Source organism: Miniopterus natalensis, chromosome 3 (genome assembly GCF_054644295.1).
Source record: "Miniopterus natalensis isolate mMinNat1 chromosome 3, mMinNat1.hap1, whole genome shotgun sequence".
In the NCBI taxonomy this organism is placed as follows: Eukaryota; Metazoa; Chordata; class Mammalia; order Chiroptera; family Miniopteridae; genus Miniopterus; species Miniopterus natalensis.
The window spans coordinates 102,005,504-102,031,257 of record NC_142083.1 but is presented as its reverse complement, the minus strand read 5'-3'; the positions used below and the strand labels follow the sequence as shown (position 1 = coordinate 102,031,257).

At 39.8% G+C, this 25,754-nt stretch overlaps 1 protein-coding gene across 6 annotated transcripts in view; it reads right to left on the bottom strand.

Annotated features, from left to right (window-relative positions):
• The window catches only part of TNRC6A (trinucleotide repeat containing adaptor 6A), a 171,514-nt gene that overhangs the window by 39,970 nt on the left and 105,790 nt on the right, over positions 1-25,754 (bottom strand). For all 6 annotated transcript variants that reach the window (XM_087815850.1, XM_087815853.1, XM_087815851.1 and 3 more), the window contains one exon: positions 18,492-18,513. In XM_087815850.1, the coding sequence (XP_087671976.1) occupies positions 18,492-18,513 (22 nt within the window). The remainder of the gene's footprint in view (positions 1-18,491; positions 18,514-25,754) is intronic.

Below are 25,754 nucleotides of genomic sequence, written 5' to 3'. Positions count from 1 at the left end.
TGAAAGCAAGTAACCAGAAGTTAAATCTCAGGTGTGAACATGGGATGTAGTAGTGAAGAGTAAAGGAGACTCTAACAGTGTAAACAGGGGGCATGGAGGGCAAGGGTGGAACTGCTGGGTAACAGATATAAATAAAAAATGTATAATACTGGCTATTTTGCATGTGTAGTTAAAACTTATGTCAGTATATATCCAAACCACTGGAAGGAGAAAAAAGTGAAAATAAAACCCGATCCACTCAACAGATACAGAAAATGCAATAAAAAGAACCATCCCAATATTGTGGTTAATATGTGACACAAAATGAGATGCTGAGAATAAGCCCCAAAACATCTGTAATCTCAATAAATGTGCACGTGTTAAATTCACTTGTTAATAAACGCTCTTAAACTAAGTTAAGAAAAATCAAATTTAAGGACTATACTTTGCAAAAATTGCTCCTAAAACAAAACAATGCAGAAAAATTGGGGGTAAGGGGGATATAGAAATAGGTACTACCAAGAAATGTTAACAAAATTTAAAGAAAGCAACAGTAATATGAGATTTAAAAAATTCAAGGAGAAAAGCATTATAAAGGATAAGAGATACTTTGTATTTATAAAAGAAACCAATTAAAAAGATATAAATAGCTAAGAACCTTCATATACCAAACCTTAGTCTCAAAACATGTAAAACCAAATGGAGACAGAAAGAGAAAAACTGAAAACAAACAAAGCCCCCCAAAATAAAATGATATACTCTGAAAACAGATAACACCTTTTTGACAAGTATCCAAGAAACAGTCATAAAAAGTACACACGCACTCTCTAAAGAAAACATCAACAAATCGCAAAAACTAGGAATACTACAGACATTTCTGAATTACAATGCAATCACACTAGAAACAACACCACTAGCAAATAAAACTGCCTTAAATGAAATTTGAGTTGAGTAAATAAGTACCAAAACTGCAGAGATATCAAGAAAATAATAGTGAAAACAATACACATAATATATTTTATGATATGGCTAAACTAGTGCTCCAAGAAAAATTCATAGCCTTAATTATTTTCAACAAACAATGAATATAATACATCCAGCTCAAGTAAAAAACAAACCAAAGGAAGCAGAAAGGAGGAATTAGTAAAGATAAAAGTAGAAACCAATGACTTTAAAAGTGAACCAATAAATCCAAGGCTCAATTCTATGAAAAAAGAATAAACTACTGGTTAACCTGATTTTTTAAAATTTTAAATGGAAAAAAAAAGAAGATTTTCTAAAATTAAAATATTTCTTTAGGCTCAACTCTATAAATAATTTGAAAAGCTGGAGGAGGGAAGTATTTAACAATGATCCCAGAAGAGGGAGGAAAAACACACAGATTAATTAGCATAGAAGAAATGGAGACATTTTTAAATCACCAGTGTCAGGTGGTTTCAATGATCAATGCAAGCATACATTCCTTTTTCTTACTAACATACTTTTAAGAAACAGCCTAAGATGGAACACCAACATCACCAACATAACAGTGTTACAATAAGTCAGACGAAACTAGTACTGCCAAATACTGGGGAGGGGGGGGGACGGACACAGAAATAGTCCTTGGGATAAAAAAAAGACAATTTCAAATTTAGAGATTCTAGAAAGACAAGAAAATACTACGTACAACCTATGCCAATAAAACAGAAAGCCAGCTAAACTAAACATGTTCTGTAACATGTCTGGGCAAATCTTTCCTGTAAAGGGCCAGAGAGTCAAGACTGTGGGCTTTGCAGGCCATTAGGTCTCTGCTGCAACTACTCAGCTCTGCTGTTGTAGCACAAAACAGCCATAGACCACACGCAAATGAATGGATAAGATTGTGTTCCAATAAAACTTCATATACAAAAGCAGGGAGTATCTAGATTTGGCCTTCTTCAGGCTCTAGTTTCCCAGCCTCTGCTCCATAAAATGTAACTGACCAAAATGAGCTCATAGAAGACCCTATAGGAAAACAACAACAGAAGACAATGAAAGGGCCCTCCAAGGTTTCCCTCTCTAAAAAGCACCAGGCCCAGGTGACTTTAAAGGGAGTGTGCACACAGTCCTTAAGAAACACGTAAGGTAAATCTCTCATAAACTGTTCCAGGGAAAATAAGTACTGGTCAGACTGGCTGGACTCAAATCTTGGCTCTGCAACTTACTAGCTGCATGACCATGGCAAGGCACTTAACCCACTCTGCATCTCTCCTCCCGCACCGGTAAAATGGGGTAAACATCAATACCTACAACACGCAGGGCTGCTGCGAAGCATGAAAAAGATAACAGATATAAACCTCTAAGAGTGGTACCTAATACATGGTTAGTACTCAATGAATGTCAGTGATCACTATTATCGTCTAGGCTAAGAAAAGGGGGAATGAGGACAACCCCCAGCTGCTGGCCTGGAACTAAGACCGACAGTGGCCCCATTAACCAGGATATGAAACAGAACACAAAAATTAAGTTTGGGAAGTAGGTGAGAGAATGAATCTAGTTTTTCATATGTTAGGTTTGTTGTTACTGTAGGATGGCAATTCTCAAACTTTTTGGTCTCAAGAGGCCTTTACACTTATAAAAGTCACTGCGTACACCAAAGATCTCTTATGTGGGTTACGTCTATAGATACTTACCACATCAGAAATTTAAATAGAAATTTAAAAATATTTAATTAATTTAAAAACAAAGCCTTTACATATTAAAATAAATACATTTTTAAAATAACTACTTTCCAAAACAAAAAGTTAGTGAGAAGCTTGCATTGTTTTTACATTTTTGGAACCTCTTTAATATCTAGCTTAACAGAAGGCAGGTGGATTCCCACATTTCTTTCTGCATCGTATCTATAGTGATACCCATATTATGTAGCCTCTAGAAAACTCCAGTACACACTGATGAGAGAACGAGAGTAAACAGAACAAAATTATATGAAAATAGTTTTGACATTGTGGATCTCATGAAAATTTCAAGCAGTCTCTCAGGGGTCTCGGACAAACTTTGAAAACCATGCTACAGGACATCCATGTATAGAATGCAATTGAATAGACAGTTCTAGAGTTCAGTAAAAACCTGAACTGAAAGTATGGGTTTAGGATTCAGCATACAGATGGGAAAGACTTTGTCACAAGCACTGTAGAATCAGAAGAAATGGCAAGACCTAAAAAACAGGTTTGCCTTGGCCAGTGTGTTCAGTGGTTAGAGCACTGGCTTGCACGAGAACAGGTTATGGGTTCGATCCCCAGCCCCGGTCAGGTCAGGGCAGCTAATCGATGTTTTTCTCTCCCCTCTCCCCTCTCCCCTCCAACCCCCCCTTTCCACTCTCGCTAAAAATCAATAGAAAAAAATACCCTCCCGTGAGGATTAACAAGAACAGGTCTGCATAGGAATGGGAAAAAGATGTAAAGGCCAGAGTGAGTCCAAAGTGCCAGAGGGGTGGGCGAGAAGTTTTTATTTCAGTCAACAGCCTCACTATCTACCGATTACTCAAGCAGGGACACCTTCCTCTGACTCTCTCGACCCCTCCAGGTCTAGTCAGTCAGCAGGTCCCCAGTTACTTCCTTGAGATAATTCAAGTGCAGCTTCTATGTCCAATGGCACTGCTGTGATTTAGGCCCCAATCAACTTACTCTTGCAAAACCTAACTGGTCTGGGCTCAAGTCTTGATTCCCACCCCCAATCCTCCCACACTTCCACCTCCCCCCATGTTATCTGTATCATTAAAGTGCTTTCAGAATTAACCCGAAGTCCACAGCACTGCTGCTATCTACCACTTCTCCAGATTCCATCCTGCTACATCCACCTACTCCATTTCCCCCTCTTCCACACCAAACACCTGCAATTCTCTAAAAGGTATCATGCTCTTTTCAGAATACTCCTTCTGCCTAAAATGCCTTGATACCTTCTTGTAAATTTTACTGTCCCGCTTTCCTAGGAAACAATTAATCATCCCCCTCCCACATCCAGCTAATCTTAGAAGCATTTTATGACTCCTTGGCCCCCATAAAACTCTTAGGCATCCTTTAAACGGCACGTGCTCCCGGGTGCTGCTTTCTTATTTCTCCCCCCCTTTATCACAGGCATTTCCAACTCCCAGCACGGCAAATGCTGAAGAGCCATGGCTGAATGAAAAGGGTAAGAACTGTCAGCATATGTGAGGTGACTGAGTCCAAAAACCACCACAAAACAGTGCTGAGGATGAAATGGTGTAAAGCACGGACGTTCAAGAGGTGGAATAACTAAGGACCAGTAAATGGGAGGGAGGAAGAATGATCCGGAGAAGGAAATAGGCAAGGCAACAATGGTGGCTGGTTAGGATGCTGCTGAAAAACAAATCTCTGCTCTAAAATAAGCCAGAGCAGCCCTGGCCAGTTTGCTCTGTGGTTAGAGCACCGGCGTGCAGACTGAAGGGTCCTGGGTTCAATTTCGGCCAAGGGCATGTGTACCTCAGTTGCAGGCTGGGCCCCCAATGGGGTGCATGCAGGAGGCAACCAATCGATGTCTCTTTCACACTGATGTGTGTGTCTCTCTCTCTGAAAAACAATGGAAAAATACCCAGGTGAGGATTTAAAAAAAAAAAAAAATTGAAAATATAAAATAAGCCAGAGCCAGCAGCAAACAGGCTCAGTCCAAATGGTCCTTAATGTGAAGAGACACCCTAAACAGCCACAACACTGTGCTGTCTATACCAGACTAGTATTCTGAACGAGTTTCACTCTGCTAGTATAAAATATACATAGACCCACTAAAATGCTTTACTATACTTTTTTTCCTGCCATACTGTGACATAACTTGTCTTTTCCAAAGTTTAAAGTAGGTGAGAAAACTCTGAATTGACCATAAATAAGTCTTAATTTTTAAGAATGAAAACATTACTCAAGGAATTTAAACCAGTATTTTCCTAAATAGTGCTCCAAATCAAGACTTTGCAAAACAGTGAAATGAACCAATGTTACAATTAGATTATTTTTTGCTATATTTATGCATTTTCTGATGGCATTTCTTATGTAAAAATATCCTATCGATAATTCTGTAAACCTAAAACTGTTCTAAAAAATAGTGGGTTTTTTTGTTTTCTGTTGTTTGTGTGTTTTTAAATATATCTTTATTGATTTCAGAGAGAGGAAGGGAGAGGGAGAGAGAGAGAAACATCAATGATGAGAGAGTTATTGATCGGCTGCCTCCTGCATGCCCCCGACTGGAGATGGAGCCTGCAGCCTGGGCATGTGCCCTGACTGGAAATCGAACCGCGATCTCCTGGATCCTAGGTCGATGCTCAACCACTGAGCCACGACCAACTGGGCCTAAAAAATAGTTTAATTGGAAAAAATACCTTAGCAATTGTCTTATGTTCAAGTAAAAGATAATAAGACTATTTACTATCCAAAGTTCTAAATATACTACATTCTAAATTTGTAAAAGCAAATTCTGTTATTTACTCTTATTCATTAATAATTAAAGTTATTTTAAATTTAATTCTTTTCTAAATCTTTAAAGTAAGATTACTTGCAAAATCCCCAAAACATCAATCACCAGGCCTTCTTCATACCTCAAGCCCTCCCTCTATTCTTATCCTTCTGAAGTCTACAATTTAGCTCTGCATAATAGTTTTCATATTGGCTACATTGTAAATCTTCTAAAAGTACTTGTATAAATAATAGGCATAGTATATAAAATGCCATATTAGACACAATTTTACTTTAACAGAATGAAATGTTAAACTGACCTCCAAAATATATAGATTTGCATTTGAATTCTTAAAAGGGCTGAAACAGTTAAAATTTTACTAGGTAAAAGTATTACTTAATAAGCTTTCATAGACTAGAGAGCTTTTTAAGATTTCTTTTGGCAAACTTTATATTCACCTAGAATTTCTATTTTTAATCTCAATATGTATCATTATATAGGAAGAACAAAACTATTCAGTTAAGCTCTCAGAAGACAGGATGCATGTACCAATTAAAGCTACTCAGAAATGTTCTCACATAAGAACAACGTCAGATTTGCCTAAATATCTTTTATTTTTATTAAGAAAAAATTTCCCGCCTTCTCAAACAATGAGACTAGGCATAATTGACAAGTGCAAAATTTCTACACTGTCAAATCATTAGGTTAAACTACAAATTTTCAATGCTTAAAAAAAAAAAAAAATCCTTATAATTGTTCAAATGCTATTTTTAAAAACAAGTGTCATTTATAGATTAGCTGCTACACTAAAATAAGATGGTAGCTTTCCATAACATTCCCTTTAAAGAATCTACCTGGTGATCAGAGAAGGGCAAACGAGTGTGTTTGAAATAACATTTTCCAGCTTTCCTGGTGAGCAGCAGCATTATCACCCGGGATGCGGACTTTCAAAGGCACAAACCTGATGAAAACTTCCAAGCAGATGAGAAAATTCTCCACAAGAAACTCCAGAGAAAGTGTCTCCAACCTCTGCTGCTTTCCCACACTGTGGCTTTCATCAGGAAACGGAGGAAAGGCAACCTGCCTGCACCTGAGGCCCAATAACTTTAATTCCATCTCCTATTTTAGGGGCAGGAGAGGAAAGAAGCCAGCTGGCTGAACAATGCAAAGAGCAGTTCTATTCAATTAAAACAAGCTTATAAATAAAATTTATTTTAAACAGGGCCAAACATAATACTACTAAAAAAAATCATCTCCTTACTCGTCGATAGCATCCCGGATGGTTATAACAGGGGACACTTCCCCTGTGTAATATTCATTCCCTGTCTTGTACTAACTTCAGGGATTTCTGGAATGAAGGGCACAGAGGGAGCCTGGCTTTTAACCTGATACACACAGATGCGGCACTAGACTTTGCTTGTGGATAAAGGGTTGCAGTTTTAAGTGTCACTAATCAACCTGAAAAATACCTAAATGCTTGCCAATCCATTCACTTCTGCTAATCCTTAGCAAGTAGGTTGAAGTGAATGGCTATCTAAAAACTTAAAAAATAAGACAGAAAAACAAATATGAAATATAACAAACTGTACAATCAGCCCTCCGTATCCTTGGGTTCCACTGAGTCAAACCAACCTCAGGTTGAAAAAATAATAAATAAATAATAAATAAATAAATAAATAACAAACAAATAAATAAATAGTTATGCTCTGACCAGTGTGGCTCAGTTGGTTGGACGTCATCCCACGCACCAAAAGGCTGCAGGTTCAATTCCTGGTCAGGGCATATGCCCAGGTTACAGGCTCAATCCTCAGTATGGGGAGTGCAGGGGGCAGCCAATTGGTGTTTCTCTCTCTCTTTCTCTTCCCCTCTCTCTAAAAAGCAATAAAAATGTTTTTTTAAAAATCGTTATGTTGCTGACATGTTAGCAACATAACTATTAATTAGGCCTATGATAGCTGGGTCTGTATTGAACGTTTTTCTTGTCACTATTCCCTAAACAATACAGTACATCTATTTGCATAGCATTTACATTGTATTAGGTATAATAAGTCATCTAGAGATGATTTAAAGTCTACAAGAGGGCTCCTTTCCCCCCTGGCTGCTTGAGGGTCAGCCACCATCATAAATGACAGTCACTATCTGGACCAGGAAGTTCAAGACCAACCAATTCCTTCAGCAGAAACAAACGGTCTCCAACATCCTTTACTGGAAGGCAACAATACCTAAGACAGAATTTGGGGAAAACTAGCAAAATGTCCAAGGTCACACCAGATGTCATCTTTGTATTTGGAATCAGAACCTATTTTGGGGTAGCCAGACAACTGGCTTTTGGGATGGCCCATGATTCCTTGGCTCATGCAAAGAAAAATGAACCCAAACATACACTTGCAAGACATGGCCTGTGTGAGAAGAAACGGAAATCAAGAACATCACAAAAGGAACACAAGAGCAGGATGAAGAAGTCAGGGGGCTGCTGGTCTGATTGGTGCTGCAGGAAGGAGGAGTACGGTCTTCAATGATGTTTTCTGCCACGATTGTGCAGATTTTTTCCTGAGGGTTAGTAAACTAAAAACTTATATGTGGAAGAAAAAAAAAAAGTATATGGAAGGATGTGCACAGGTTACATGCACACACTACGCCATTGTATCTAAGAGACTTGAGCATCCATGGATTTTAGTGTCCGAGGGAGTCCTAGAACCAATTCCGAGGAGACTGAGAAATGACTCCATTTATATTTTATACGTGTACAAGCAAATCGTAACATTTCTGTTAAAAGTTCCTAAGTAAGGAAAAATATCAAACAGCAAGATATCATAAACAATCAGTTCAAAATTAGATATCTAATTTAAAATAAATATTAAGTTAAATTATTTTAATTCACTTCACAAATCCTAGAGGAATGGGCAGAACACTTTTCCTGGTTGGAAAGCACAGAATCTGCTCTCAAGGAACTCTGTTTTCCTACCCAAACACCTCCCACCTGAAATCACCAGTGCAGAGAAGCCGTCATTGAGTAAGTTACTTCCCTGAGCTTCACTAATGAAATTCAGGATGACATCACCCTATTAACAAATTCTGCTCTTCAGCAAAATATGTCCACAAGGAATATCTGTCCTAAAATACAGATCTTCTTTAAGAGCTGAGGAAACCACACAATATTCACAGTATGGCATTTCCAAGATCTCTGGTCAGCCTGTCCATCAGATCTTGCCCAAAAACGTGAGATTCAGAAAAGTGGGATAATGAAAGATGTATTTCTCAGATACAGGTGCATGCTTTAAAAGAAAAAACAGACTGCTCTGAAAGCCTCTTTCATCACTTACAATTCTAGAAATGATCCCCAAATTTGCTTAATCAGAACTGCTATGGGGCACTTAACAAAACAGATTCTACAGCCTCACAGATTTATCAAATCAGAATCTGTATTTTTCAAAAGTGCACCATGTGGTTCTTTCTCACGCCTTAGTAAATTTGGAAAACTCTCCTAGTAGATTCTGTAGTGTCATGTCGAGAGCTTCTGACCTCCACTTGTGACTCAAAAAGAAAGATAAGGCCTCATAATCAACTAGAAGTTTGTAACAGGAACAAGAAAAAAAGGTCCCAAACACACACACACAAATTGAGGGTCATGGAATTGTCATAAATCACTGAAGATACAAATCATTTAACAAATACAGGATGGTTAGTTGATTCCTTTAAATAGAAAAAAATCCCAAATATTTAAAAATAAAGTTTAGGTAAATTAAAAATATAAAAATTAAGTTTTTAGGAAACACAGGCAAAAAATTTTCCAAATATGGGACAAAAATGGTAGTTTTTTCCCAGTAAAGAGTCAAAAATAATCAAAAAGAAAAAATTAAGTTTGACCACATAAAATACGCAGTATATTGTATTTTTTCCAGAGGTGTGTGTGTGTTTATTCCAAAGTAAAAGGCAAACTGAAAAGTATGTGCCCTTTGGAAGAGGCCAAAGGGATGCCTTCTCTCCCACGCATGGCCCACCTGCTCTCGCTAACTGAAGGGAAGGAGGGCTGCTCTGCGTAAGGCTGCTAAGCCTGACACAGGGAAGCACTCAGCAGTCACTGGAGTTCAAGACTGGAGTTCCAGCTAAGACTACAACTTATTTAATTTTGCTTTACTTCTTCTGAACATGGATTTGCATCTTCTGTGTATGCATCCCTTACAGTGTCTTACACTGGACAAAAGTTACATATTTCTACCTAGTATCCCATCCTCAAAACAATTCAAACACGTAATATAGTCTGTAGTGTTGAAAATGTTTGCATCAAATACATCTTATACAAGAAGCTCACATAAATTGGTAACAAAAACTCTAGGCCCAAGAGGTAAATGGGTAAAGAACAAAAATGGGTAATTTAAAAAAGGAAAAAAGTACACATAATTAAACATATAATATTCCATTTTACCAATGAACGGTAAATATAAATCATAGCAATCATATGCCAATTTTGGCCTCCCAAGCTCATAGAGATGGCATACCCTGTTCTCAGGCTGTAAGACACGCTCCTTGCACTATGGCAGACGCTGCGCTGTGACTCACCCAGGCTAGAGTGGGTTCTACTTTAATGAGAGGAAAAAGAAAGTCACCGTGTGGGTGAAGAGAAACTCAGAAATGACGGGGAAACTGCTAGTATGTTGTTTCAAGGGGCTGAAAGGTTGCTAGGATACTGAAAAACCATGGTGGTGGAAATTAAAATGTACCAAGTATCAGCTGGATGCCAGGAAATATAATTGGTATCTCTTTACCCTCATCGTGATTCTATAAATTTAAAATATTATTTCCATTTTATAGATGAGCCCATGATCAAACATCTAGCAAATGGCAGAGCTGAAATGTAACACCAAATCTGACCATGAATCCAATGTGTTCCTTCTAGTATAAGTTAAATTTCACCTTACTTGTAAAAGCAAAATTAAACTCTCCAAGAAGAAGGGAATGACTAATTCTACGGCTCAGTCACTTTGGCACAAAGTCCCGTAGGTACCTTTAATAAGACATCTGTTACATACGCATCACCTACCACCCTCTGGGGCCTGCGATCTGTGTTCTATGTTACATCACTGCATTTCCACAATATTAAGTAGTCTCAATTATTTCCTTTTAACAGAGTCAAACTGAGGCTTAGAGGTTAAGAAACTTGCCCAAGTCATAAAAATAAGAACTACAAAGGCAATATTCAAATTCAAGTCTATCGGACTCAAAAGTTTGGACTTTTAACCACTATGCTGAGTTTGTGCTCAAGTTCCACGATTATTTTTAGTAGATGATTCAATGGTTTTTGATTCTGGCCAAATGTTGCCTTTAAGTACAGTAGTTCTCCCCACCCCACCCCCCATCTTATCTACGGTTTCATTTCCCGTGGTTTCAGTTACCTGTGGTCAACCACAGTCCTAATAACATTCGATGGGAAATTGCAAAATTAAATCAGTTTAAATTGCCCATCATTCTGAGGGCCTCATTTCATCTCATCATGTAGGTATTCTATCATCTCACATCATTATAAGGAGTGCAGTATAGTAAGACACTTTGAGAAACCATAGTTATCACGGTAGTGTTACAACTGTTCTATTATTTTTGTTGTTAATCTCTTACTGTGTCTAATTTATAAATTAAACTTTATCATAGGTACATATGTCTAAGAAAAAACATAATATACAAAGGGTTCAGTACTGTCTGTGGTTTCAGGCATCCACTAGGGGTCTTGGAACACGTGCCCCATGGATAAGGGGGATGATTGTACTGTTTTATCAGCCACATTTTTGCTAAGGACACAACACTGACTGCGGCACAGCTGCTACTCTTATTAGAACTAAATGAGTGAAAGTGTAAATTATGACACACAGTCTTTTCCCTTAGTCTTGAGCTTTCTCTTACCTGGTTATAAGTGATAAAGCTATTCTTGCTAATCCATCCTGATTTCTACTCCAGTACTTAAACGAGAAGACTCCTGATTCATTCCCTTTGAAACTGAAGATCTATTGTGCCAATTGTAGAATCCTAGGGCTCAGGGCACAATTCCAGAATGCTCGCACAAGCCTCCAACTGCGGGCTCATTAATCCCTGAATCAGGTTTTAAACAATCATTTGAAACTATGTTTTGTGCCCTCACAGTCCCACAAATACTATTTTCTATGCGTGCCAGTATGTACACAAGGCCAGGCAATGAGCTCCAAATCACAACGTATCTCCGCCTCAGTGATCTCCTCTGAGGAGCTATGTAGTCCAGTAATCCTTTTCAACCCTCCCAAGTTCCTAAATTTCCTTATTGTAGGAGGCTTTGTGATTGAGAAACTTAAGACTTTGGGGAGAAAAGGAAGTGGTGAGCTGAGGTCACAGGTACCTATGTTGACCTTTACTGAACTAAGACAAAGGTGAGAATGGAAGGGCAGTAGGGACGAGGACTTGGGTGTGTTCTCTTCATGTATAACAGGGCTGGCACAATAAATATTTCATAAATGTTGAATGAAGGAACAATGGTCCTTTCTTGGTCCTAAGTTTTGGATAATAAATTACTACTCAATTATTTTTCATTTTCCTGTTTCCCACGATGACCTCATGAGATTGTAAAACATGGCAGATACTAGCAGTGACAATTAAGAGAAAGTAAAGCCCTGGCTGGTGTGGCTCAGTGGGCTGGATGTCATCCTGTGCACCGAAAGGTTGTGGGTTCAATTCTTGGCGAGGACACATGCCCGGTTTCAGGCTCGATCTCCAACAGGGGGTGTGCAGATGTTTCGCTCTCTCCCCCTCTCCCTTCCTTCTCTCTAAAAATCAATTCTTAAAAATCTTAAAAAAAAAAAAAAGTAAAGTAAAGAAGTACAGTTTTTATTAACGAGAGGGGGCAAATTAAACACTTTTCTTCCTTGGATTCCAACTGAGTCACCTCAGGGTATTTTAACAGCTACACTGCATCTTGCACCTTCACCAAACCTATCAGTCAGTAAACACCTGGAACGGAGCTGCTGCCCCAGCCCGTCACACGTGCTTTACCCTTCTGAAGAAGGCATGAAACGGAGGTGCTGTGAGTTTTTTCGTCCAAGGTCTCTACACCTTCTTTAAAGAGCAGGAACAAGGCATTTCACATTTAACCAGCAATCAAGTGTTTTGCTCTATTAGGTATAAAGTTTTACCGCACAGAGGCCTGAAGCATGGAGAAAGCTTTTAGAATCAGCTTTCTGCTTGGTCCTCAAAACCCTCAATCTTTTTCATCAACACTCAAAGATGTAAGAAGCAATTTAAGAGCTTTCTGTATGATTCCTGAAAAGCCAATCACCTCACACATGGCAAATCCTCCCTGGTTCATAAAATTATGCTGGTGACAAAACCCTTTATTTATTTGTGCTCAATCAGAAGGGAAATACCATAAAACCTAAGACCTTTCTGGAATATTTTTTAAAGATGCCTTGTTTTAGCTCATTCACTGAATATTAAAGCAGGGGCAATGGTGTAACCTTCCTATTTTGCCTCCCATAAAACTAGAGGGTGGTTGTTTTCAAAGAAAAAGAAACAGCAGAGCCCAGCAGAGTTAGTACTTAGCTTTCCCTTGTCCTCAACTTTACCTACAAGTGATGAAACCACCACCCCACGGGGCTGCTGAAGGGGTTAAATGCAGACTTAGACTGTGCTAGTACACACTCATGAAGCCGCACTCACATCTTAGTTTTAAAATATCCACTGCACAACATCTCAGAGTTCCCAGCCTGAGGCTGGGGCCCCTCCCCTGGGTCCCAAACATCTCACAAAATTCAATAAAAAGGGTTACTCTTAGGACATTAAGCTTTAGGACCCTGCTCCAGTACATGTTCTGAATCACTGATACCCATTTGTTTTTTGTGTGGTTTTATTTTTAAACTTGATTTTGAGAGGGAAGGAGGGAGGGACCGAGAGAAGGGGGCAGGGGGGAAGAGGGAGAGAGAGAAACATTGATAGGTTGCCTTTCAAAGACACACTGACCAGGGATCAAACCCGCAACCCAGCCCCGCCAGGCATGGCTCAGCGGTTGAGCATCAACCTGGGATCCAGGCGATCAGGGTTTGATTCCGGGTCAGGGCACATGCCCGGGTTGCAGGCTTGATCAATGAGTCTCTCATCATTGATGTTTCTGTCTCTGTCTCTCTCTCTCCTTTCCTCTCTCTGAAATCAATAAAGATATATTAAAAACAAAACAAAACAAAAAACCCGCATCCTAGGCATGTGCTCTGACCAGGAATCGAACTTGCCACCCTTTGGTGTACAGGATGATGTTCCAACCAACTGAGCCACACCGGCCAGGACCCATTTGTTATTAGTAATTAAACACTGAGAATATTTTCCTTGACTAAATGGAGTATATAAAGCACAGTGCAAGGCACACAGTATATGCAGTTAGCTGTCAGGATGACTCCCGACTTAAAAGTTTAGTATTTTGATCCCTCCCTAGATCAATGGATTTAAGCAATAAAATTGTATTTGATTATAAAAATTATAAGAGTAGAACTGAGTAAGAATAATGGTTTCCACCTGTGGCAAGAACAAAAATAGGTTTTAAATATTGATTCAATTTTCATGAGTTTTTAATTCAGAAGGAAACAGCAGTAATAAACAATGCTTCCCCATGTGACCACCAGCAAACAAAAAAATCTTTGTTTTTCTCTACTGCTGCGTCAATCCCAAGCACCTCCTCTCCTTCAGGAATGCTGGGATTTGTCAGTCTCTGAAATATAGCTCACTTATGCAGTCACCTGAAGAAAGCACTGGAATGATGACAGACAGATATTAGCTGTCAAAAATTATCAATGTGTATTCTTTCTTTTTTAGGTAAATCTATTTTTATTTATTTTTAGAGGAAGAACGGGCTTTATAGAGAGATGGAGAGAGAGAGAGAGAGAGAGAGAGAGAGAGAGAAAGAGAGAGAGAGACACAGATTGCCACCCATACGCAACCCAACAGGGGGATCTAACCTGCAACCTGGGCATGTGCCCTGACCAGGAATCAAACCTGCCACCTCCTGGTGCATGAGACAACATTCTAACCAACTGAGCCACACCAGCTAAGGCATCAGTGTGTATTCTTTTATAAGGAATGTACGATCAGCATGCTTCCAAAGCAAGCCAGTGTCAAAGCTAAAAAGCTGTTTTTAAAAAATGACCTTTATTCTTAACCAAGTTTCCAAGGACATTCTGAAGAAAGGACAGTAACTCCTTCCCTGCCTTTACATTATATAGGCCATGGGGCACCTTAAATTTATCCATCTATTCCTATACCTCACTGTAAATTTTTCAACACTTCACTCCTCTGCTGTTTCAAGGAAATAGCAATAATATACATTTTAAAACATTCGTTTATTGATTTTTAGAGAGAGGGAGGAAGGAGAGAAACATGGATTTGTTGTTCCACTTATTTATGCATCACTGGTTGATGCTTGTATGTGCCCTGACTGGGATTGAACTCGCAACCTTGGTGTCGACACTAAACAACTTAGCTACCTGGCCAGGGGCATAATATATATACATATTTTAAAATACTTCAATATTCAAACATAACAACTATTCATGCTTTTTACAGTTTTTCAAAGCCCAAGTCACAAGGCAAGAACACCTTCAAGAAATGCATTGCCGCTCATTATACTAGTTCACATTATTATTAGGTGAATCATGTATCCGCTGCACCAAGAAATAAACCTCTAGTTATCTGTACATGAGGAAGCTGGTCAAGAATTTAATTTATGACACTTTCCAAAAATCCAGCTTTCACACAGTGTACCACGTGAGCTGCAGCACTAGTGGGTATTACTTGACAGGAAATGGCGGCAGGCTTAGAAAGAACAGCTTATTAACGCAGAATTCCACGGGTGCTATGGCCTAACCAGTTATGCTCAGTTTGACTTCCAACAATCAAGAAGGCCCTGGAACTATGCAGTCCAATAAAATTAAAAGTCTGCTCCTCAGCCACATTTCAAGGAATTGACTGCCACATGTGACTAAACTCGGGCTTTACCTAGACTCTCAAATACAGAAAGACAAAAAATGATGCCGACGATGCAAACCGCAGTTTTGGATCAGGGGAGGGGTCTCCTGATTTTTTAATGCTGGCTATCGAAATTTAAATGGTAATAATAAAAACACTGTGTGGAGACCAGAGGAGGCTGGGGAGACATGACAACTAAACGCATCATGTCCCTTGCATTGGATCCTAGAACATAAAGACATTAATGGAAAAAATGGTGAAATCTAAATAAAGTCTGGGAAATGGTGAAATCTAAATAAACTTAGTACCGCTGCCAGTATCTTCCACAGAAACGTGCCACAGAAATGTGAGATGTTAATAATGGAAAAACCCTGTGAACTGTATATGGGAAACTCTCCGTAGTGTCCTTTCAACTTTTCTGTAAATCATAAATTATTCCAAACACAGAGTTTAGTAAACACCACCACCAACAGTGGGCCAAACCTGTCCCACGAGCTTCCAGCTGGCTGATTCCCGTGACCCCAAACCATACGCACCACAGGCTATTACACACAGCACAGAGGTCAGCAATGCACTTCCATGGATCGGAATGAACAGGACCAATTACGAAAGGAGCTGCCATTAAAGGAAAGAGGAGTAACAGAGCGGGCGAGCAACACAATGCGTTCCGAAGCCTAACATTCTCAGAAGATTCAAATCTGTTCATATTTGATGTATGGAGCTAAAGCAGGGGTGGGGAACAGCCCATGAAATCACTGGTTCTGGCCCTGCCAAGGCAACTGCAGGCTGGACTCAGAATTCAATGAATCTAGGAGCTTTTTTCATAGCTATTTAAGTTGATAATTTTGTATGGCCCTCGGATGATGTTATAAATATCCAAATGGCCTTTGGCAGAAAAAAGGTTCCCCACCCCTGCTCTAAAAGGATGCCTTACATTTGGAAAGGATATAAACAATAGGTACTCAAAGGTTATATTGGAGAAACAAATATCCATGGAAAGCCAGTCAAAAATCTAAAACAGAATATAATCAAGTGCCCCAAAGTTAAGATACATCATCACACCCTAAGAAATCAGAAAAGGAGGGGCCAATGGCAGCTGGGGCGATCCACTGGAAGATAAGCTGAGAGGGTGAGAGAGGCTGAAAGGCATCCTTGGCTGAGAAACTGGATCAAAAAACAGAAATAGGAATAAACATGGAAGAGAGCAGACTGCTCTGAGAAATGGAGGGGAGTGATGGAAACAGGCTGGGTGGACCACGCGAGGTCAGACTGAAGAGCACTGAGGGCCACCAGAGGAGTCTGGTCTTGAAGCAGAGAGCATGGGGCAACATAACATTCCTGAACAGGGGAGCGTGTTGAGAAAAGAAACTGCTCACGGTCCTACTAAATTAATGTGAAGTTCCTCCCAGCATCATTCTACCTCCCTGCAACATTCTCAGACATCCAGGTTCAAAGCCACCTATCACTTCAGTCCCTCTCCTGATCCCACAAGCTGACTACCCCTCCCACACCTGCCATCCACCTTCGACCCTGCTGCCGAGACCTCCAAGGAAATCTTTACCACCCTTCCTACTCCTTTCTACCCTCCCTGGTGCTGCTTCCACTGGTGACGCACAACACGACTGACAAAGAAATGCTCCTAAGTGAGCTCATAACCACGACCTCTAAATGCAGAAACTTTTGCTGGCTCCCCACTCTAACCAGTGTCAGCACATGTCTGCCCACCTCCAGGCCTATGTTGTGCACCTTCCCAACACCCCTACAGTCACTCTCTCAATATTCCCTCTTCTTGTCCACCTGCCTCCTCTGCTCAAGGTGCCTTTCTTTTCCTCAGCTCCATCTTTCAGCCAACACTTTCCATACACAGTGACTGAAAGCTTTAAAAGGAGGAACCCAAAAACCCAACCACGTCCCCTCTCTGCTTAAACTTTCCAGGGGCTCCCAGCTGCCTATAAAATAAAAGTCCTACCTCCTTGGTGCACATAGATGAGGCCATCGTTTACCTGACCCCTACCTATCTCTTCAGAGAAACGCTTCCAAGCTGTCCACTTATCACTGGGTAAGTAATATTCTAGAAATTCGGCCACTGCATGTAACATATTGCCTATCTCTGTGCCTTCCCCATGCTGATCCCTCTGCCGTTTCATTCCTTTTTTCTTGGACTGGCTGTTTCACCTTTTAAGATTCAGAATCTCAAGGTCTTCCTCAGGGAGGCCTTTCTTAGCCCACTGAGTCAAGCTAATTATCACCCCCCCAAGCTCCAGGACAACTCAGGCATCCCTTACTTTAACCAAATCACAGCACACTATACTGTGTCTGGGTGTGCCCTACTGCCACTCTCTCCAGTAAAGGAGAGGCTATGACTGTTTTTTTTCACCCTTACACAACTGTACGTAATAAATGTTACCTTCACCAACGCTGACCTCAAATTAAAATGGGCAGTACTGTGTATCAACCAAATGCACACATCATACTTTTGATACAGCTCCAAAGTAAAAATCCACAATCTTTAGGCCTAACAAGTTCAGCATCTAAGAGCCCTACACATTTCATTGCCAGGTTTTCAACTCCTGGGAGGGTGAAAAATTCCTGAGATAAGACCTGAGAGGAATTTAGTTCCTGTTACCTTACCTCCCTGAAGTCTTTTGCTTGCTGTGTACTGGGAGCTGTTCATCTTGGTACAATGACCACAGGGTTAGCAATCTACTATCCTCAGTAATAACACAGAGTGGATGTTATGTCTGCCTACAGGAAGGAGTGGGGCACAATGTACACAGAGAACAAGAAATAAAGCACGGGGTGGGGTGAGTCCCAGAGGAGCCCAGATGAGACTTCTGATGAAGACTTAAGGTACCTGCGCTCACATACTTAGATCAAGGGAGTCTGTTAGGAAGCGGTGTTCATCTTCAGAGACAGTTGCAAAATAGGCCCTGAGGCAGTCCATTCTAGAAGTGTCATATCCACCAGGAGAAAGCATGGACCCCTGCAGAAGCCTGTCCCCACCCCTCTGACTCTCTTATTCTCACCTCTCCCTCACCCCAGAGGTGAATGAAAACGCACATCAACAACCTTGCTTTAACGAAAAAAAAAAAAAAAAAAAGAATAAAAAATAGCTTTAAACGTACCTTTGATTTTTTGTTCAGTGGCCTAAAATAAAAACAAACAAACAAAAAACAATGTAAATATGAAACTGAAAGAAATGAGTTGTTATGATAAAATGCTTACAGATTACTATTATATAAGACATATACACTTTCATTAAATAAGGAATTTGTCATTTAGATGAATATACAGGAAAAGATATGCAAAGAAAGCATGCTTTTCCCACAGGTGTGCCCAATTGTCTGATTAATGCGTAATAAAATTTTTTCTAAATGTTTCTGTAGACACAATGCAGAAAAGACACTATGACAATGTACAATAAAAAATGGAACTGCACTTAGTTTTTAAATGATTTTTATATAATCGTCACCTTTCATTAATGGATCTAATGAGTTCTGCACATGTTTAAATGGCTTCAAAAATTGTTTCAAATGATAAAAATGAATTAAGTTTTCTGAAAGAAAAGCTGAAGATAAGCACTTTAACCAAATTAGTAGTAATTAGGCTGCTATTACAGTTAAACATAATTAACTTTTAAGTATTTTTGATTGGGAAAATTTTTCAAACATATGTCACTTCTGACATATCTGACAATTCATTAAAATTACCATGCTCAGAAGGTAAACTCACACGGACACGAGCCCTGCTTACCATGCCGGCCCCTACTTCCACTGTCTGTGACACAACAGAGAGAGGGGCTGGGGCACAGGAGGGCTGCCTCACGGTGCCTCAAAAAGAGAGAACTGATTATAGACAAAGGCCACAGCAAAAATCAACTTTTTTATTAAGACCAATTGTATGGGAGTCCTAAAAATAAAAGCTACAAGGATAGTCAGGGAATCGAGGAAAGATTGAATAATTGTAACTGATAACCAGGAATTGTTTCTAAATGAAGATAAAACATTTCTTAACTGCCTGCCATGGGGCTTGAGAATTCATTTTGCTTAGTCATATAAAATTATTGTTAACAAAAATACCAATATATAATTATATCATTATAGAGCTATACGGTAAAGAACGTATGGCAATTACCTTAATATTGAAGACACACCAAAATTAATCTTTCCCCGGAGAGCGAGTCAGTCCAGGCTTTGACGTGCTTTACCAAGTTTTAGAGCACTAGTGATACGTTAAATAATGGAAGCCCATCTTTTACTTTCTATGGATCAAGTATTTTTTAAAAATTGATGGAAAGAAAATGGCAAAAGACCAATCAACTAGCTTGAGTACTTAATTTATTTCTGGAGAAATTGTTTTAAAAATCTAACAGTAGTAAAACAGTCTAAATACTTGGAAATACAAAAGTGTCACATCAAACAATAACATACATAATCAGAAGCTAAAACATTAGCATAAAAATTATTTTGCAAGTTGAAAATCTTTTCTTTTAAAACTCTCCCATCCCTTCCGCAGTTTACTTCCAAAGGAAACTAAGTTAGAACCATGACCACATTACTAAACTCCAAGATACACAGTCTTACTCCTCTAGGCCTTGCAACATAAACGATACCTACTGTGCAACTCCTTTAGAAAAACTCCATTTTGCTTCAGAATAAAGATCCATCTCCTTCAGTTTGCTGTCATCTACTGAGATTGGCACCAGAGACCTGAAGGTGCCTGCCCATCAGCACACTGACTAACATGGGGAAGAAATGTAAGCACTAGAATCCAACAGCTCCTAACTGACGAGAGAAAATGGACTGAGAGTTCCACTTCTTTAAATAGATTTTTGTGGGTTGGTCCAGGACCTAGTATATTACTCAAACTATTTAAGAGTGTTTGCCTGCACCATTTAAAATGGTATCCACTATTCATATGTGGCTGCTGACCACTAAAAAACAGCTAGTCCAAGTTCATATGTATAAAACACAGAGCAGATTTCTATTATTTAGTATTTAAAAAGAGAACTAGCTCATTAATATTTTATACTGATTAGATGTTAAAATAGTAATATTTTGGTTACATATTAGATTACACAGAATATATTAAAATTAACTTCAACTGTTTCTTTTTGATTTTTAAATGACAAGGTAATTTAAACTTTCTGAGTCTCAGCTTCCTAATTCCTTAAATATAAGGCGGGAAATTGGTACTGCTTGCCTTTCAGGGCTATTATAAGGCTTAAGTAAAATATAAAAACATCTTTAGTGGAAAAACTATTCAAATGTGAGGTACTGTTACGTAGATCCTCTTGTGTAACAGAATTAAAGAATTCTGAAAAGTCTAGAAGCAGGATGATTTCCATTTTGAATACATTGTTTCCCCTTAACCATAGGAACAAACAAACAAACCTGAGCTGTGATTCCACAAGCAATTATCACAATCACCTCAATTAATTAATGAAGGCATTGGGCAGGTGGCAGACACAGCATGCTGGGTGTCTTCTCACCGCTGGGCTCTGCACCACTGGTCCTAGCTCCTCCATCCCTAAGCACACTAGGCGGGTAAGAGGTCAGAGCCTGAAGCTAGACTGCCTGGCTCTGAGTCCTGGCTCTACCATTCATACACTGTGACCTTGGTCAAAATTAGTTAACTCCTCTAAAGCTTGGTTTCCTCATCTATAAGACAAGAACAAAAACGCCCACCTAGCGTGATAGTGAGGGTAAAATGGTCTGACTCACGTACAGTGCTCAGGACAGTGTCTGGCACGCAGGGAACATCTGAGAGCCACCAGCAGCTCTTGCTGCTACCAGCCTCCTGCCTGTGCTCTGGCTCATTCCTTTCTCTCACATTTGCAAATAACCTGACTCATACTCATTCCCAGTGCCCAATGTCTTGCTTGTTTCTCTTTCTAGTCATCTACAATGTCTTAACAGTGCCAGGAATAAGAAAATAATAGTTCAGCTCACCTGTTTTAAATGAGGCAATTAGTGGTAAGGGAACTTTTCTATGATTTCTTAGCAAGCAGCACCCAGTCTAGAACCCAGATCTGCTGAATTAAAATGAGTTTTAAAAGAAAAAAGGAAAAAGAGAATAGTCACATGCTGCTTAGCAATGGGGACCGTTCTGGGTGCTGCATCGGGGATGACATGGCTGTGCGACCCCAGAGGACCTACCCAAACCTAGACGGCACAAACCTCTGCACACCCAGGCGTGTGCAGGTGTGGTACAGCTTGCTGTGCCGCAGGAGAGGGCAAACAACTCTCCCTCTACCCTCTGGGTTCCTAACTGAGACATCTGTAATAAATGACAGATTAACAGAAGAAAAACAAAATAGTTTAACGACATATATTCCTCCTGTATATATGAGAGAGACCCAGGAAAACTAGATCTCACCAAAACAGCTGAACCCACCACCTTAAATACCATCTTCAGCTAAAGATGGAAGATGCTGGGGTTCGCGGGAGTCAGTGATGGAGGTTCCAGGAAAAGCACAGTAAACCAGGGTCAGGTGGTTATGCAGATCTGTCATCACCTTCTGAACTGGTAAGAGTTCCTAGAGATAAGGTCACCCCCTCCCCATGGTACAGGGAGGGAGACACCCTGACAAAGGGAGATCTTTACAATGTAAATGTCTGTCACACAGGGTAACTTTACTTGGTTTTCAGAGCTTCTCCCACATCTGCTCTTTCTTAAAATTAACCAGCCTAAAATAATCCTTATGCCAAAGAGATGTATTTTGGGGTGAAAAATTCCGTTCCCCCATAGCTTCTAGGCTACAAACCTATACCACATGCTACTTGTTCTGAACACTGTAGGCAGCTATAATACAATGAATGGTCTTTGTGTAATGCACCATGCTACAACTATGTCCCTAGGAGACAGGACTTTTCCAGCTCCATTCTAATTATATGGGACCACTGTTGTATATGCACCCAGCCCTTGACCCAAGCCTCATTATGCAGCACATGTCTGTAGAAAGCTAAAATAAGGGGCAGGACCATAAGGGGACACCCTAGATGAGTGTAACGCTCCAGGCCTGGTTACCTGGTTATACTGCCACCTGGCTTACTGGAAAACAAACAAACAAAATGCTACTTGGACTGCTGAATGTGATCCCTCTTCTCAGAACAAAATAGTCTTTGAGAGACATGAAGAGTAGACACTAAAATTTCCAAAAGAGAATGAAGTCTCAAACTCAAATTGAGCACATCTGAAAGTCCCTTCAGCTCGTAACACAGGAACAAAACTGTCTCGATTAAAAAAAAAAGATCCCAATTTGTATTGTTGCTTCCCTCTAGCCCTCAACAATTAAATGCTTTCTAGGAACTACAATTACAAGCTTAAAGTAAAGGTTATACTAAATTATCCCCGCTATAATTAACCCATTTCTCAACCTTTTCCCTCCCCACTGCATTTCCTCAAGATTCCTTCTAGAAATTTCTTCTAAAAACAGAACCTGGATATAAATCTATGGTAACAACTTATTGCTACTACTGTTTCCCCCCTTTTAAGTACAGAAACTATATTCCCAAAGCTATGTCAAATTATTTTCTAAGTCTTAGAATCTGAAGATAATAGCCATGATTCTTAGATGTGAAACAGGCTTTTGAAAAAAATTTTTTAACCAAAGCCATCTCTATTAATGGAAATGTACTAGGGCTGAAAAATTTTAAAAATCATGTAATTTTTGTGTAACATTTCTTTAAAGAGGAATTTAAATAAATTTATATTTAAATAATAGACAGAATAAGAAAAAACTATAATAAAAACACTGTAGTGAGCCTTGTTGGTGTCTGTTTATGTAAGGAGTTGTGTCATCTGGTTTTTTATTTAAAATAAAAATATAACCTGTGGTCTGAAGTTAAATTTCTTTAAAAGACTACAGTGGCTACTAGAGACCATGTTTTCTATATCCATGGCATAAAGAGCCTTTAAATCCCTTATAAAAATGACACAATGTATTATTTCCAGCTTTAAAGTTCGCCTTTAGACTGTGAAAATAAAGCAAACGTGTAAGAAGGCTCTGTATGGAAAGGAAAAAGCCATGACACCGAGTTCTGGAGAAGTACTAGCTGGGAAGCAGAAGGTTTCATTCTATTCCCGGATCCATCACCCTGATGAAACCACGGTTAGGCACTTCACTGAATTATAATGCTTGGGTTCCTTATATATAATACAAATGGATTAGAACAGAGAGTATCTGAAGTCTTTTTCAGAAATGAAATACGTAGATTTTATTTTTAAAGTGTATACAGATTACATGAAACAGGCAGATTGTTTTTCCTTTAGTGAGTTTATGTTCCAACATTTATATAATGGGCCTGCCTACCTGGCTTATGTAGGTATCTGTCGCCTACCTGGATACACCTGCTTGCTCCTACAACAGACAAGCTCAAGGAAATTTGTCTCAAAACGCCCATGACTCACAATCTTTCATATGGGCTTTTTACGTGTGCCACCTTGAGAATTTTTGTTTGTTTTTTAAAAGCTATTTGGTAATAGCCTACAGAAATACCAGCTGTCCTCAGTTCCCCAACGGGTTGTATTTAAATTCAGCTGAAAGCTGGTTATTCGAACAATCTCACAGTGGCAGTCTAGCCTACAAAACTTAACATTAGAGGTATTAACGTGTTCAGTGACTAGGTATTACTGTGTCTATGGGACATACAGAATATCCTACCAATGCTAAAGGTCTGGTAAAAGAAGGAAGCACTCCCATATCTCTAAGCCTCTTATGATGGTCCTAGTAGGACACAGTTGAGATGGGAGACTAGAACCATAAGGTGAGGCAGGGATAGAGTGGGAAAGAATATGAAAAGCTGTCATTTCAGGTCCGATGAGAAGCCAAATGGCACAAAAATCACCATTTATGTTTTAAAGACACTGACTTGGTGATTTAGAGATTGGATATGAAAAAACATAAACTTTAACAACTAGAGCCATACCTTGTATGTTACAACTTAAAAATTATACTCAGATGTTTTACAAGCACAACATTCAAAGGAAGTCCAGTGAACCTCCTTCCTTAGAATTTCCTCACTGAGTACGCCCCGAGTGAACCTGCTTCGTCATATAGTGCCTTAGGCCTCTCCTCTGACCGCCTCGCCTACACCCTGACCCACCACCTGAATCGTAAGATCCCTCAGAAGCAGGGTCAGCACTGGTGGGGTGCTTGAGAAACCACCGATTCTACACAAAGTGTACTGGAGCATCTTCCTTAATGACTCTCTTAAGTTCTTATAAGTTCTTTTCATTAAGTAAATGGCCTTCGCACCATGGAAGAGAGCCTGATAAGCCTTCCCCCAATTTAGGACTTACAAGGGACATAACTTTTTCATAACAAATCCCGAGCAAAGACTGATCAGACTGCAAATACCATCCTGTATCACAGGCTCTGACAGAGGCCTAAGGCATCGTCAGATATCAGTGCCAAAACTCCACTACTAACGTAGGTTTTCATGAAAGCAAAGTGGTGTAACATGAACTTTCAAAAAGCAGGGATTCCTGTCCTAGAAACCTATTCCAAACCCTAACTAGGACAATTACTGATGCATCTCTTTCCACTCACTCCTGAGAGCAACCAAAGGCCAATGACGGGGGTCACCATCACACCAATTTTAACTCTCCTCCACAGTGCTCTCCCCTCCCCAGGACCAGCTGGCCAGCACGTCCAGAACTGAGTTACAGTAAGCCCTTACTTAATGTCCTGGATAGGTTCTTGGAACTCCGGGGAAAGGAGTATAATGAAACCCGTTTACCACAGGCTAAGTGATATAAACGAGTTGAATTCCTACATCTCATCAACACATTATTTGAGGACCAGTTCTGTGTGTCCCCTAACCTGGATAACTGCCCCCAAAATGTACTTAGTCATTCAATCTGGAACCTAAGAGTAAGGCTAGGTTGCGCTCTCTTCCTATCTTTTCAAAAACTTCTGTGGATTTTTAAAAAATAGTCCCTTCACTACATCTCAGCTTCTAGTTTCCACCCCTTCCAATCCAATTCTACAATTTTCCAAGGTAAACTCAATGGCCCAATCGCCTAGAAGAGCTGACAGCTACCACCAACCTCCCAGTCTCATCCCAGCACTTCTACCCTCAGCTCCCTCCCCGTCAAAACCCATACTTGCCCAGGAGGCCATGCACGTTTTCCTCTGAGGCCGGTCTGCTTGGGACCCTTTTGTATTCTGCTCCTTCTTCACCTGGCTAATTTCTATTCTAAAAATACACCCCTGTCCCCTGCCCCATTTCAGGCCGAGTTAAGCATGTCTCTTTGCTTTAACAGTCCCCTACCTACCACAGTTCTGCATCCTATGTTTTCCCTATGACATAATGTGGAGCTGCATTGCTGTAGTATATATCCAGTTCCTAGCACAGTCCCTGGCACAAGAGCTACATAAGTAT